The 13,437-nt window shown below is 37.1% G+C and overlaps 1 protein-coding gene across 1 annotated transcript in view; it reads left to right on the plus strand.

Annotated features, from left to right (window-relative positions):
- The window catches only part of INO80 (INO80 complex subunit), a 157,143-nt gene that overhangs the window by 33,424 nt on the left and 110,282 nt on the right, over positions 1 to 13,437 (plus strand). Inside the window, exons 9-13 of the mRNA XM_006831756.1 lie at positions 2,045 to 2,240; positions 3,237 to 3,304; positions 4,214 to 4,423; positions 4,898 to 4,978; positions 5,807 to 5,902. Coding sequence (XP_006831819.1) covers positions 2,045 to 2,240; positions 3,237 to 3,304; positions 4,214 to 4,423; positions 4,898 to 4,978; positions 5,807 to 5,902 — 651 coding nt within the window. The remainder of the gene's footprint in view (positions 1 to 2,044; positions 2,241 to 3,236; positions 3,305 to 4,213; positions 4,424 to 4,897; positions 4,979 to 5,806; positions 5,903 to 13,437) is intronic.

Below are 13,437 nucleotides of genomic sequence, written 5' to 3' on the forward strand. Positions count from 1 at the left end.
CTCTTATGCATGTGTGGTGCTGTGGGTTAATGCACCAGACTGCAAAGCCATTTGAACTGCAAGGTTGGCAGTTCAAGCTCACCAGCTTCTGGAAAACCCTATACAGGGTCGTTATGGGTTAGAACTGACTCGACAGCACTTTACAACAGCAACAACAACATATGCATGTGAAAGTTGGACTGTGAATAAGGAAGATCGTAAAAGAATCGATGCATTTGAGTTATGGTGTTATAGGAGAAAATTGAAAGTACCATGGACTTCCAAAAGAACAAACAGATCTCTGCTGGAAGAAGTACAACCAGAGTGCTCCTTGGAAGCCAGTATGACCAGAATTTGTTTCACATACTTTGGACTTATTATCAGGAGGGACCCAGTCTCTAGAGAAGGATATTATGTTTGGTAAAGTGTGGGGTCAGAGAAAAAGACAAAAGTCCCCCAATGGGATGGATTGGCACAGTGGCAGCAGTGTGGGGCTTAAGCATAGCAATGGTTGTGAGGTTGACCCAGGACTTGGCAGTATTTCGTTCTGTTGTGCATAGATAGGGTCACTATGAATCGGTACAGACTTGATGGCACCTAACAGCAATAATAATATGTCTGTGCTTGGAGTGGTGGCTCTGTAGGATAAGCACTATACTGGTAATCACAAAGTTGGTGGTTCAAGCCCTCCAGTCATTCCTTGGGAGAAGGATGAGGCATTCTGCTTCTACAAAGATTTAAAGCCTCAGAAACCCTATAGTGGGTTGCTATAAGTCGGAAGTAACTCGTGGCACTTAATAACAATATGAGTGTGCTATAGTCCCATTCTGGAGTGAGATGTTTGTGGTATTTTTGCTTATTTACCATAAGGTCAGTTTGAACTATAAGGTCAGTGGTTCGAACTCAGCAGCCACTCTCTGTAAACCCTATACAGGGTCACTTTGAATTGCAGCTGTGACACAGTGGCACTTAACAGAAATGGAGACAAGCCCTAGTTACCCAGTCAAAACCCCTTAGGTGAACTCTGGGAGAAAGGTAAAGCGGTCTGCTCCCTCAGAAACTCTTAAGAAGCAGTTCTTTCTAGGATTAGTATGAGTTGGAATTGACTTGATGGCAGTGGGTTTGAATGGAGAAAACATTTCATATTGGAACAAAGGTCATAAAATGAAGGTTATTTCTTATGTTTAGTACTACTGAAAATAGTTTAATTATTCATTAGCAATTTTTACCTTTCCAAAGCTAAAGGAATTGTATATAAACTGTATGTGAGAGAACTTCATAAAGTTCATGGAAAAATTCCAGCATATTTTAATTCCGTTTCTTGAACTTTTTGTATCTCCTTAATAATTGTTTTTGTTAAGTGCCATTGAGTTGGTTCTGACCCAATGGTAACCCTGAATAGGGTTTCCAAAGAGCAGCTGTTTGATTTGAATTTTGCTAACCTTGAGATATAGCAGTCAAGTGTTAATCATACAATGCCTAACCAGGACTCTTTCAATTCCATTTTTCCATGAAGTTTTTGACATCCCTTATATAGGGTTATTGAACTCTCTAGATGGATTGTCAAAGTGGCAGCATCAATGGGCTCAAGCGTGACAACAGTTGTGAGGTTGGCCCAGGCTCCGGCAGTGTTTTGTTCTTTTGTACATAGGGTCGCTGTGAGTTGGTACTGACTTGATGGTACCTAACAATAACAACAACTCTATTGACTGTTTTTGGAGTATATTTGATGAATTGATTCTTTTTCATCTGTAACTGTTGTCTTAGTTTATCAGTGCTGATATAACAGAAATATCACTAGTGGGTGGGTTTAATAAGCAGACATTTATTTTTTCACAATCTTCTCTTTTTATATTTTGTAAGAGATTGACTCAAGACAGACAGGTATCCTATTTCGGTCTCATTAGCATAAGAAAGACCACATTCCCAAGTGGGATTGTAATCACTGGCATTGTTGTTGTTGTTGTTGTTATGTGCAGTGCATAGAGGATTGGATTTTGCATCACATATTTTTTGGGGGGTGTGGGGCATAATTCAATCAGTAACAACTATGTTTCTTCTTTAGGCCAAGAGACAACAGCGAAAATTGAACTTCTTAATCACCCAGACAGAGTTGTATGCCCATTTCATGAGTCGAAAACGAGACATTGGTCATGATGGGATCCAGGAAGAAATTCTAAGAAAACTGGAAGACAGCTCTACTCAGAGACAGATTGACATTGGTGGAGGTGTGGTAGTTAACATCACACAAGAGGATTATGGTGAGCCCTGAATCCATAGATAATGCCATGGGTGCTGGTGGTAGTGAAGTGCCATTGAGTCTGTTCCAACTCATAGCAACCCTGTATATAGGGTTTCTGAGGCTATAAATCTTTGTGGGAGCAGAAAGTGTCATCTTTCTCTGCCAGAGCAGCTGGTTTCACTACCAACCTGTGGTTCTCAGTCTAGTGCTTATCCTATGAATATCCTCCATTATTTCGTAATTGAAAATTTATGTACATTATTAACTCATAAACTGTAAAAAATCTCTTTTATAGTAATATTGATCAGAAAAGAGATTTTATTAGAGTGGGAAAGTTGTTTGTGTATATATAATATAATCAATCTTTGTCAAATTTGGAAAGATCGTTAGACACACAGTCTTGCAAGTTTCAGAACTTTTTTTTTTTTTTTTAATATTTTGCTTTGCTGGTAGAAATAGAAGGTATTGAATTGAAAGAATTAGTGAACATGTATCAACAGAGAACATCATTGTACATAAAGATTCTTAATGATGTTAGCAGCAGAAAAATTTTTCAGTTTGGGTATTGTTTGACCACTAGAAAGGGAAGAATTGACATGATGTTTGAGAGGAGTTTCACAGAAAAGTAATTAAAATCTTGTTCAGTTAGGAATACAAGAGTATCTCGAGGGTTACATGTGTATATCTCTTCAGCTGGAATACTTTAACCCTACATAAATATATAAAAACTTATGATCCTCATTGTCTTATTTGTGCTGGGTGTTGGCATTGTTTCCTGGAAAAAACCAAGGACTTGAAAAAAGTAGAGATTAGGCCTGTGCTTTCATTGTACTTTTTGCTCCTTACCTCAATAAAATAATTTGAGCTATTTTTCCCCCAACCCCAGTGAATCTGTAGATTGGAGAATCTGTAGAGTAGAATGGGAGAATCAGAGAACTTCATGTGTTGGGATGAATTACATCTTTGAAGGAGCGCAACTGATGACACGTGATAATGTATGAGTTTTCCTTTTCAGATAGTAACCATTTCAAGGCTCAGGCCCTGAAGAATGCTGAAAATGCTTACCATATTCACCAAGCTCGGGTAAGTCTTAAAGATAAAAAAGAATAAATGACCCTGAAAATATATCCCACAACCATTTTACTTATGTGCTTCAGTCACATTTCTAATGAAGAGCATTGACTGTGTGACCACAGGAGTGTGTATATGCTGGGGCCTTATTTGCCTGTGCTTACGGAGGGCGTTGAATTTAGACTAAGGCAGTTTGCATAATTTTTTTTTCTCCTCTTGAGTCATCAAGAATAATAGTCATAGAGAATGTAAGTCAGCATTGTTTAGTGAAAGACAGCGTGGTCTTGCTTTTCAAGAGAGTCATTTTATGTGCTAAGAAAACTGCTAATTTGCTGCTTTTCTCACTTTAGTAGTAGCTTGCTTTCTGATATTCATGGTACAGTAATATTTAATGAAATCCTAAATAAACTTTCCAATTGGGTTGAATTGCCTAGAGAAAACAGTTTACTGTCCTGCAAAGAAGCACATATTAACAGGGTCCACATTGCCAACCAGCAAAATCTTTAACAAATTCTTGGATGAAGAAATTAATGTAGTAGTAATAGGAATTAGTGTGTATCCACCAAGAAAATAGTATATGTACTTGCAATTACTATATTAGTTAAATTACTAATGTAGCTTTAATATATTATGTTTTATGTATAATTGGTTATGTTGAGCTGTAGGATAAGCACTAGACTGCAAGGTCGGCAGTTCATATTCACCACCTGCTCCTTGGGAACCCTATACTGGGTTGCTAAGAGTCTGAACTGACTCTACAGCACTTAACAACACAACAACAACAACTTTACATTATCAGATTATATAATCAGAAATTTTGTTCTAGTTAGCTTTCACACAGAGTAGACATGTTCACATTGGCGATTTTGTGTGTGTTTAATTTTATTTTCTCTCTCTCTTAAATTTTTTTTTTTTTTCCAGACAAGATCATTTGATGAAGATGCAAAAGAAAGCCGAGCAGCTGCCCTACGAGCAGCAAACAAATCTGGCACTGGATTTGGGGAGAGTTACAGCCTGGCCAACCCATCCATCCGGGCTGGTGAAGATATTCCACAACCCACAATTTTTAATGGCAAATTAAAAGGTTATCAGCTAAAAGGCATGAATTGGTTGGCCAATCTCTATGAACAGGTGAATACCTGAATTTATCATACTTGCCGTCTTCTTTTTGTTGTTAACTGTTTTTCTAAAATCATTGCCTTTAGTATGATTATAAAATGAGCATAAGATAGTGCTTTAAAACTTGAGCTCCCTTTAAAAGCTTTTTGCTTTAACAAGATATGTAATGATATCTATATTTATAACCTGGAGAATATTTCCATCATGTATGTAGTTCACGGTAAATGGTCTTGGTAAATTTAATTGTTTACTTTTGTGCCTGGATTACATTAGCTGAAGAACTGTCCTTGGCCTGCATGTTCATAGTTGTAGCTATAGAGTTGGCAAAAGGGATCATTATAACAGTGGATAATCGTGTTGCGGCTGAAATTCTCTACTCACTTTTGTTTGAACAAACCTTTTGTTTTGGTTGTTTCTCTTGGCAGTGGAGTGAACACTGTCTGTTGGAATGCAGAAGGTATTCATGTGTATGTTTTTTCCCCGTAGGGTATTAATGGCATTCTTGCTGATGAAATGGGCCTTGGTAAAACAGTACAGAGTATTGCCCTCCTTGCTCATCTGGCTGAGGTGGGTAGATGCAGTTTCTCCATCTTGCTTTCTCTAGATTCTAGGGTCATTGGCTATTAATATATGTATACTTATTTTATTATTCAGATGGTGCATTGAAAGTTATCTATTTTCAAAGCGCTGAGTTAGACACTGCAGCATTCCAAGACAGTAAGATTGAGCCATGTACCAAGTGGGGAGAGCAGTATGGTGGCACACTTTAGTCTTCAGGGATCGTTTCTGAGCATGTGTGGTTTGAACACCCTTTTCTTATTAAGAACCACAAGTATAACTTTAGTTAGATCAGAAGATCTGGCTCCATAGATCAACTTTACTTATACTAACTGTGGAAACTTGGGGGACTCATATAACCTATTTTGAACTTACTTCTCTTTAAGTCTCTGAGTTTAGCTGCCTCTTTTGTACATAGTAGTAGCTACTTTGTAGGAATATTGTGAGAATTAAGTGAGAAACTAACTATGTGTAAAAGCACTTTGAAAAAAGCAAAAGCTCTGAACCAATTAAACCGTAAAATGGTTAAGCTAATCTATTATGGGGAAAGTAACACATGTAAGTCAGTATATCACAAGTACTTTGCAGTGATAAAAATTAGACCTGGGAGAAGTCAGGGAGGGAGAAATTGCTTGGCATGTTTTTCTCAAAGTTTATGCAAACAACTTTATTGCCTATGGTTTTCTTATTGACAGACTATTATTGTTGTTAATGTATAATTTTCCTCTATTTCAGTGTTCTTTCTATTCTTAAATTGCTTTTGACATTAACTATAATTTTGAATGACATATTTTCAGTTTTTCTGCAGTTGGCTGACACGTTTTTTTTCTGTTGCAGAGAGAGAACATTTGGGGACCTTTCTTAATAATTTCACCTGCTTCTACACTTAACAATTGGCATCAGGAGTTTACTAGATTTGTTCCTAAATTTAAGGTAAAAGTAAATCCATCAAAATGTTCGGTTGCTAATTAAAATAAACTTCCTGATTCTTTTTTTGCTACCTTGCTGACTTTGATTGCTTATAATAGTTCTTAATTTTTTAGCTGTTTCCAAAAACAGTTTGTATACATTCTCTGTAAGTTATTAATAGAAGCAAGAATAGACCATAGAGTATCTTTATATTTCAGTAACTGGGAAAGTCACTGAAATTTGAGTGACTTTTGCTGCATTAGGCTGTATGAATTACCGCTCCTATTCTATCATAGTAGAAAATATCCATGTTGCTGATACAGCATATTATGGCAAATCATATAATGAGGTCAAATACTATCTAAATTAATGGCATTTTTCCTTCTGCCCCCCCCCCCCAAATATATTTATAAATCATCTGTTTTCTTGAATCTCCAAAGTCAGATTTTTAGTGTCAGTCCAAGTTCTAATGAGTAAGTTTTGTTGTTAAGCACTGTTGAGTTGGTTCTGACTCATAGCAACCCTGTATAGGTTTTCCACGTCTTTAAATCTTTGAGCGAGCAGGAAGCCTCATCTTTCTCCCGCAGAGCATCTGGTGGGTTCAAACCGTGGACCTAATGGTTTTCATTCTAGGGCTTATCATATGGAGCTACTGTGCTTCTCTAATGTAGATAATATGAAAGTTAGTTTAAGTAATCCAGAATAAAAGAATTGAGGTAGGAAGTTGACAAGAGATTAATATGTTGCATCAAGTTGGGTAATATTTGAATTGGTTACTTTGGGAAATTATGGAGATATAAAAAAGAATGGGTTGGAATTTATAGTTTTCAAATAGACAGGGGGAATGAGTTAAATATGCATAATTGTGATAATGAAGTTTCATAGTGTGGAGCATTTTATGAGGGTTCTGTATCATGGGAAAGGAACCTTGGTGGCCCTGTAGGGTAAACATTGAACTGCTTGTTGCAAGGTCAGCAGTTCCAAACCCACCAACCTCTCTTCAGGAAAAATATGAGGCTTTCTGCCTCATAAACCCTAAATAGGGTCACTGTGAGTTGGAATCTACTCAATGGCAGCAGTAGGTTGGTATCGAGGGATGTTGACTTAGTCTCTGTGACTTGGGGTTTCCATGTTGTTTAAAGAAAACCAGCTTATTGGTGGGAGGCAGGTGTTTTCCTGGTTTATTCTTTGTTAGGAATAGGAACTTCTGCAATATCCTACTCTGGGGCAACTTTCTAGCTGTGCATCCTCTTTATGGCTGACTTATAATTTTAAAAACTATTTACAAAGCATATTAATTAAGCTTGTAGCCTTTAACTTGACTAAGTTTCAATTTCGAAGATGATGAAATCATTCTAAGGCAGTTTGTTGAATAGATTCTCTTCAGTTGTTAGTCATATGGAATATGGAGATCACCATCTCTTTCTTTTACTTTCGTTTGTATACGTATTTGTGTTTATTCTTCATCTAATACTCAGTACATGTTAAATAGTCAGGAAGTTGAAAATCGTCATTAGTTTCCACCACTGCTTAAATTTTCAGTAGTTTTTCCACTTGCCAATAGATGGCATTGTGATACTATTTTTGTCTTGACACTTCTTTTTTGACTTTGTACCTAAAGCCTGAAACTGATTTCATTTGCATATTGAACTTTCTTTTGGTACTGTAGTTTGACTGGTTAGTTGGTGCAGTGGAGTTGGTTCCAACTCAAAGCGATCCTGTGTAGGGTATCTAAGGCTGTAAATCTTTACAGGAGAAGAAAGCCTCATTTTTCTTTCACTGAATACAAGGTAGTTTTACTGCTAATCTTAAGGTTAGCAGCCCAACTTGTAACCACAACACTAGCAGTCATTGAACTGTGTCCTGTGTGCCAATTCTAGCAGATACTGTTCTTTGTTTCTTAAGCTATCTCTTATTTCTGATGTGACTCTATGGGATAAAGCACTGGACCACAAGGTCGTTTTGAATCACAAGGTTGGTGATTCAAACTCAGCAACTGCTCCTTGAAAACCCTATACAGGGTCACTATGAGTTGAAACAACAAAAAGCTAACAATGAAGTCCTGATGTGGTTCTATAGGGTAAACACTGAACTGCCATCTTATAAGGTTGGTGATTTGAACCCACAAGCTGTTCGTCAGAAACCCTATAAGGGTTGTTATGAGTCAGAACCAATTTGAGGCACACAACATCATAGTGTTATAGGATAAGCACTGGAATGTTAGCCACAAGGTTGGCAGTTCTAACCCGCCAGGAAAAAAATGGGGAAAAATGAGTCTTTCTGCTACTCTAAAGATTTACAGCCTCTAAAACCTTGTACAGGGTAGCTGTAAGTCGGAATCTACTCAACGGCAAAGGGTTTGGTTTGTGGGTGTTTTGGGGTTTGCTTTGTTTTTCTAAACAGTGTTTTATTTGCGGAGGTTGAGTTAGAGAATACATAGCAAGTTAGATCTCAATATGACAATTTGCATACAAATTGTTCGGTGACATTAGTTACATTCATCACTGTTTGTCAGCATTCTCTTTTGTTCTCTCCCTTTCCAGTACTTATCCATGTCACCTTATCACTCATCTTTCCTTTTGAGTAATGTTGATCTCTTGGGGTCCCACTGATGGTTTTTAAGTAGGATACTGACCTTATGGATAATATCCTTTATTTTGTGTATTACTCTGCTATTTTGCTAAAAGGTAATCTCAGTTTATGCTTGGTTCTAAGTTGGAAGAGTGTCTCAGGGCTTCAGGCTCAGGGAGTCCTCTGTTTTTCCTGTTCTAGTTTATCTCCCTTTTTTTAAAAATGAAAATTTGAGTTCTGGTCCATGTTTTCTGCTGTTCTGTCTAGTACCAACTATTGTGCCCCATGTCAGAATAGTCTCTTGTAGAAGCTGGGCACCAACTAGTTCTGGTTACAGCTAGAGGAGGTTGTGGCTTTTTATACATGTTTCTTCTCTGCACTTTTGGTTACCTTCTTGTTGTTTTGTTCCTGGTGAATAGAGAAGTTGTATATTACGTTGTCACTCATAAGGTTTTAATTTCCCAGATGCTACTCAATTCATTAGTATACAGATCATGATTTTTGTGAACTGTGTTATGCCAGTTGACTGAGTTCCATGAAATTATGGTACGTACTAAGCCTTCAAACCCAGAGTATCAATGTTGGAAGATATTTGGTTCTATATGTGAAGTAGTCATACTGATGTCTTCAACGAATATATATACCTGCATAAATACGTATTTACACATACCTACCTGGTGTGGTGCTGTGGGTTAATGTGATGGACCTCAAAGTCTGTTTGAATGACTAGTTTGGCAGTTCAAGCTCACCAGCTGCTCCTCATAAACCCTATACAAAGTCGCTATGGGTCAGAACCAACTCGATGACATTAACAGCAATATAAATACTACTGAGGTCCTGGTGTGGTGTTGTAAGAAAAGCACTGGACTGCTAACCATTGGTGATTCAAACCCACCTGCCGCTCTTTAGAAACCCTATACAGGGTTGCTGTGAATATGAACCAAGTCGACAATACTTATCAATAGCAATATAGATACTTATATTTATTCTAATTTTTTAATGCATCTTCCTTGCCCATAAAGAATTCAAAAGTGGAGTAATATTTCATGGCACATGGTGTATGAATTCAAATTCATATATATTGGAATATAGCCTCACTCTCATTTAATGTATTATTTATGTCTTTATTCACACTTGAATTACCAAGTTGAGCAGTTGTAACAAAGACCATATGGCCTGCAAAGTCTACAGCATTTACTAGCTGGCCATTTTAGAATTTACTGATCTATGCTCTAGTTGATCCATTGGTATTGCCATTATTTCTTTAAACCAAAAGCAAAAGCTCGTGCCACCAAGTCAGTTCTGACTCAGGGTGACCTTTGTGTGTTACAGTGTATAAGTACTCACTAGGGTTTTCTTTATAGAAGGGTATCAGCAGGCTTTTCTTTTGCAGTGCCACTTTGTTGTTGTTAAGTGCTGTTGAGTTGATTTCGACTTACAGTTATCCTATATAGGGTTTCCAAGGTACAGCTGGTGGATTTGAACTGCCAGGCTTGTGGTTAACAGTCCAGTGCTTATCTTACATCACCAAACCACGTCAGTAGGTGATTCAAATAGCTTTTAGTTTTGCAGCTGGTTGCAAACTGATTGCACGACCCAGGTACCTGTCATTCCTTTACCTTCACAAAAATGTATTCAATTTCCTATGGAATATAGTTCCAATGGCAATCTGAAAATTTACTTTGCAGATTCCCTTAGTAACTCTCTCTTTTGGTTTTGTGAATTACCGGTATTTCTCTCTTCCCCTTTATCCCATGAAATTTTTCCTATGATTTATTTTTATAGTTCATGTACCATTTTTTTATTTCTGAACTTGATTACTCTACCTTCTTACATTGTAGATCTTCCCCAGAGATTTATCAATTTCATTCATTTGTTTTACAAAGAATAAACTTTTGTCGTTAATTATTGATTACTTGTTTTCTACTGCATTTGTTTCTGTTCTGCATTTGTTATTCCTTTCTACATTCTTTATAAACTTTTTCTAATGTCTTTTAATGGAGATTAGATTGTTGATTTATAACTTTTTCTGTATGGTATGAAGTCAAAAAGAATTGCACAAAATTATAGAAACCTTTATTAAACAAAATGTGAAGCTATTGTTTCTTGACATACCCTTCATCCTATCTGTATACTTCTGAAGGCAGTTATTTCATCTCTGACTTTTACCTGGAAAATTCTGGGATCCTCAGTTTATATCACATCAGAGCATAAATATCGCCATACTTGAGGGACTCAAATCATGTGTCTTTTATATGTTCTCTGACTTTTGGGGGAAAAGATGTCTGAATAGGCAAGATCAGTGCTGTAGGGTAGATGGGATAAGGTTTTCCAACAGAATTTTCTTAAAATAGCGCTTGTGACTCTAAAAAAATAAGTAGGTGTATTGTTGTGATGGGAAAAGATTCCTTGGCAAAACTTAACTGGCTTTTTTTTAAAAAAATGTTTTATTGTGAATTACATGATAGTTTACATGGGAGAACATTAGTTTTACATTCATCCTATTGTATATTGTTTCATTGCCATGGTTACAATCCCCTCCATGCAACATCAACCAACCAAAGGGTGTACAGCACATAGCCGCTCTCCCTCTCTGTGTCTAAAGTCCCCAACTGCTTCATCTCTCCACGTCATCATCTCTGCCTCCATCTCAGGCATCACTGCTTCTCTGGGTAGGATCCTGCTCTCCTCTCTTCTCCCTTGATGGTCCCAGGGACCACCGCTCCTAGACTGAAAAGTTAATCACTCCTCTCCTTGCTACAATATGTCTACTTTTACATTTCCAACCCTCACAAGCAGTCCTGATGGCAATTATTCACTACTGTATCACAAGAGACCCATCTGCATTTCATTTCATCAGCCCCGCCTAGACAGATTGGATACTACTCAGTGGAGATTCTACCTTCCTTCACACCTTCTGAATCTAGCTTCCCTCTTGAAAGCTTGTAAGCCAGTCACTTCTTGCCTTTGTAGCCCCTCATTTTGGGTAGTTCACTGGCCTTTTTATACCAGTGCAGTTTTCGGTTTTCTTAAAACTTTCTACCAATAAGTCCCCATGCTCATTTTGTGCCCTTTCAAGAAAAATCAATCAAGATTATCACTTTGAAATCTGAAGAAATATTTACCATAATCTTCTGAGCTGACATCTCTGCCTTGAAATAAACTTGCCCAGCAGATCCGCTTGGAAGCCACTCTTTTGAGTGGATCTTTTTTTTTTTTTTTAACATTAGAGGCCTCTCACTGACTGATCTCAAAATTTACTACACAGCAACAGTGTGTTCAAAACTGCCTGGTACTGGTACAGTGAAAGATCCACCCATCAGTGGAATAGAATTTAGAACCCAGAAATAAATCCTCCACGTACAGTCAACCAATCTTTGACAAAGGACCAAAAACACATTAAATGGGGAAGAGATAGTCTCTCAACAAACAGTGCTGGCAAAACTGTAAATTGATTTGCAAAATTATGAAACAAGACCCATGTTTCACAGCATATACAAAAATAAACTAAACATGGATTAAAGACCTAAAATGAAAAAATAGGGACAAACTTAGTGACTCTAATACATGGCATCATAAACTATCAAGCATGGCCAAAAACAAAACAAAACACACAAACAGTAGAAGTTGAATAGCTGACTGGGACTTCCTAAAAATTAGTAATTTATGTGCATCAAAAGATTTCACCCAAAGAATAAATAGGGAGTTCACAGACCCCCAGGGAGATGGATTGGCAAAGTGGCAGCATCAGTGGACTCAAACGTGGCAACAATTGTGAGATTGGCCCAGGACCCGGCAATGTTTTATTCGGTTGTGTTTAGGGTCACTATGAGTTGGTACCAACTTGATGGCACCTAACAACAACAACAGACTGGGAAAATTTTTTTTGCAAAGACTTACCAGACAAGGGACTAAAATTTGTAGAAAACTACGACACCTCTGCAAGAAAAAGTCTTTACAACCCAACAGGAACAGATACTTCAGAAATTTGAGTGTAAATTGCCCTTGAAGCATGGCTTTGGCCATTCAGAGGTTTGATGTGTCACATTATCATTATCACTAATACATAGTTGAAATCCAGTGTGCTGAAAGAACATTCTAGTTATTTTAATTCTTTGAAATTGATTGAGCCTTGCTTTTGTAACTCAGTTTTTTACACATGTCTTGTAATAGCATTTTACCACCAACTGTCTTTCTTCCTAGATACCATAACTGATATTTGGTGATAGTTTTATTAATCTTGCTTATCCAAACAATTAATTTAGTTTCTTTTTGTTCTGTCTCTGTAATCATATAAAATTTGAGTATTAACAACAACAACAAAAAACCCAAAAAATGTATTCTGAAGTCTGAGTGCAGTATTCTATGTGAGGGGGCTTCAGGAAAAAAAAGGAATTCAGTAATAATGGAATAATAAAAGGAATTCAAAAATAAAATACAAAATTTTTGACGTGTTAGGTGACTTTTTTAGTTTGTTGTTAAAATGCTCTTCTGTATCTTTACTGATTTATTCTTACCTGTTTTTCATATAACTGAGTCGACTATTAAATCGATCATGGTTATGCATTTGTTAATTTCTCTTTTGTTTTTTCATATATATTGAGACTGCGATGTATATTTGATCCATTTAATAATATGAAGTTGGTCTCTATAAGGCTTTGCCTTGAATGTCACATTCTCTGATAATAGATACACTAGCTTTATTTTTATTTATAAATGTTTTATTGTGAATTATGTAATATTTACATGGGAGAACATTAGCTTTACATTCATCCTATTGTATATCGTTTCATTGCCATGGTTATTATCCCCTCTATGCATCATCAAACCTCTCCCTCCCCCGCTCCCCCAGTCATCAGCACACAGCCCCTCTCCCTCTCTGGGTCTAGATTCGCCAGTTGCTCCATCTCTCCACATATCCTCTCTGCCTCCATCTCTGGCGTCATTGCTTCTCTGGGTAGGGTCTCACACTCCGCTCTTCTCCCTTG

Source organism: Chrysochloris asiatica, unplaced genomic scaffold (genome assembly GCF_000296735.1).
Source record: "Chrysochloris asiatica unplaced genomic scaffold, ChrAsi1.0 scaffold00004, whole genome shotgun sequence".
Lineage (NCBI taxonomy): Eukaryota > Metazoa > Chordata > Mammalia > Afrosoricida > Chrysochloridae > Chrysochloris > Chrysochloris asiatica.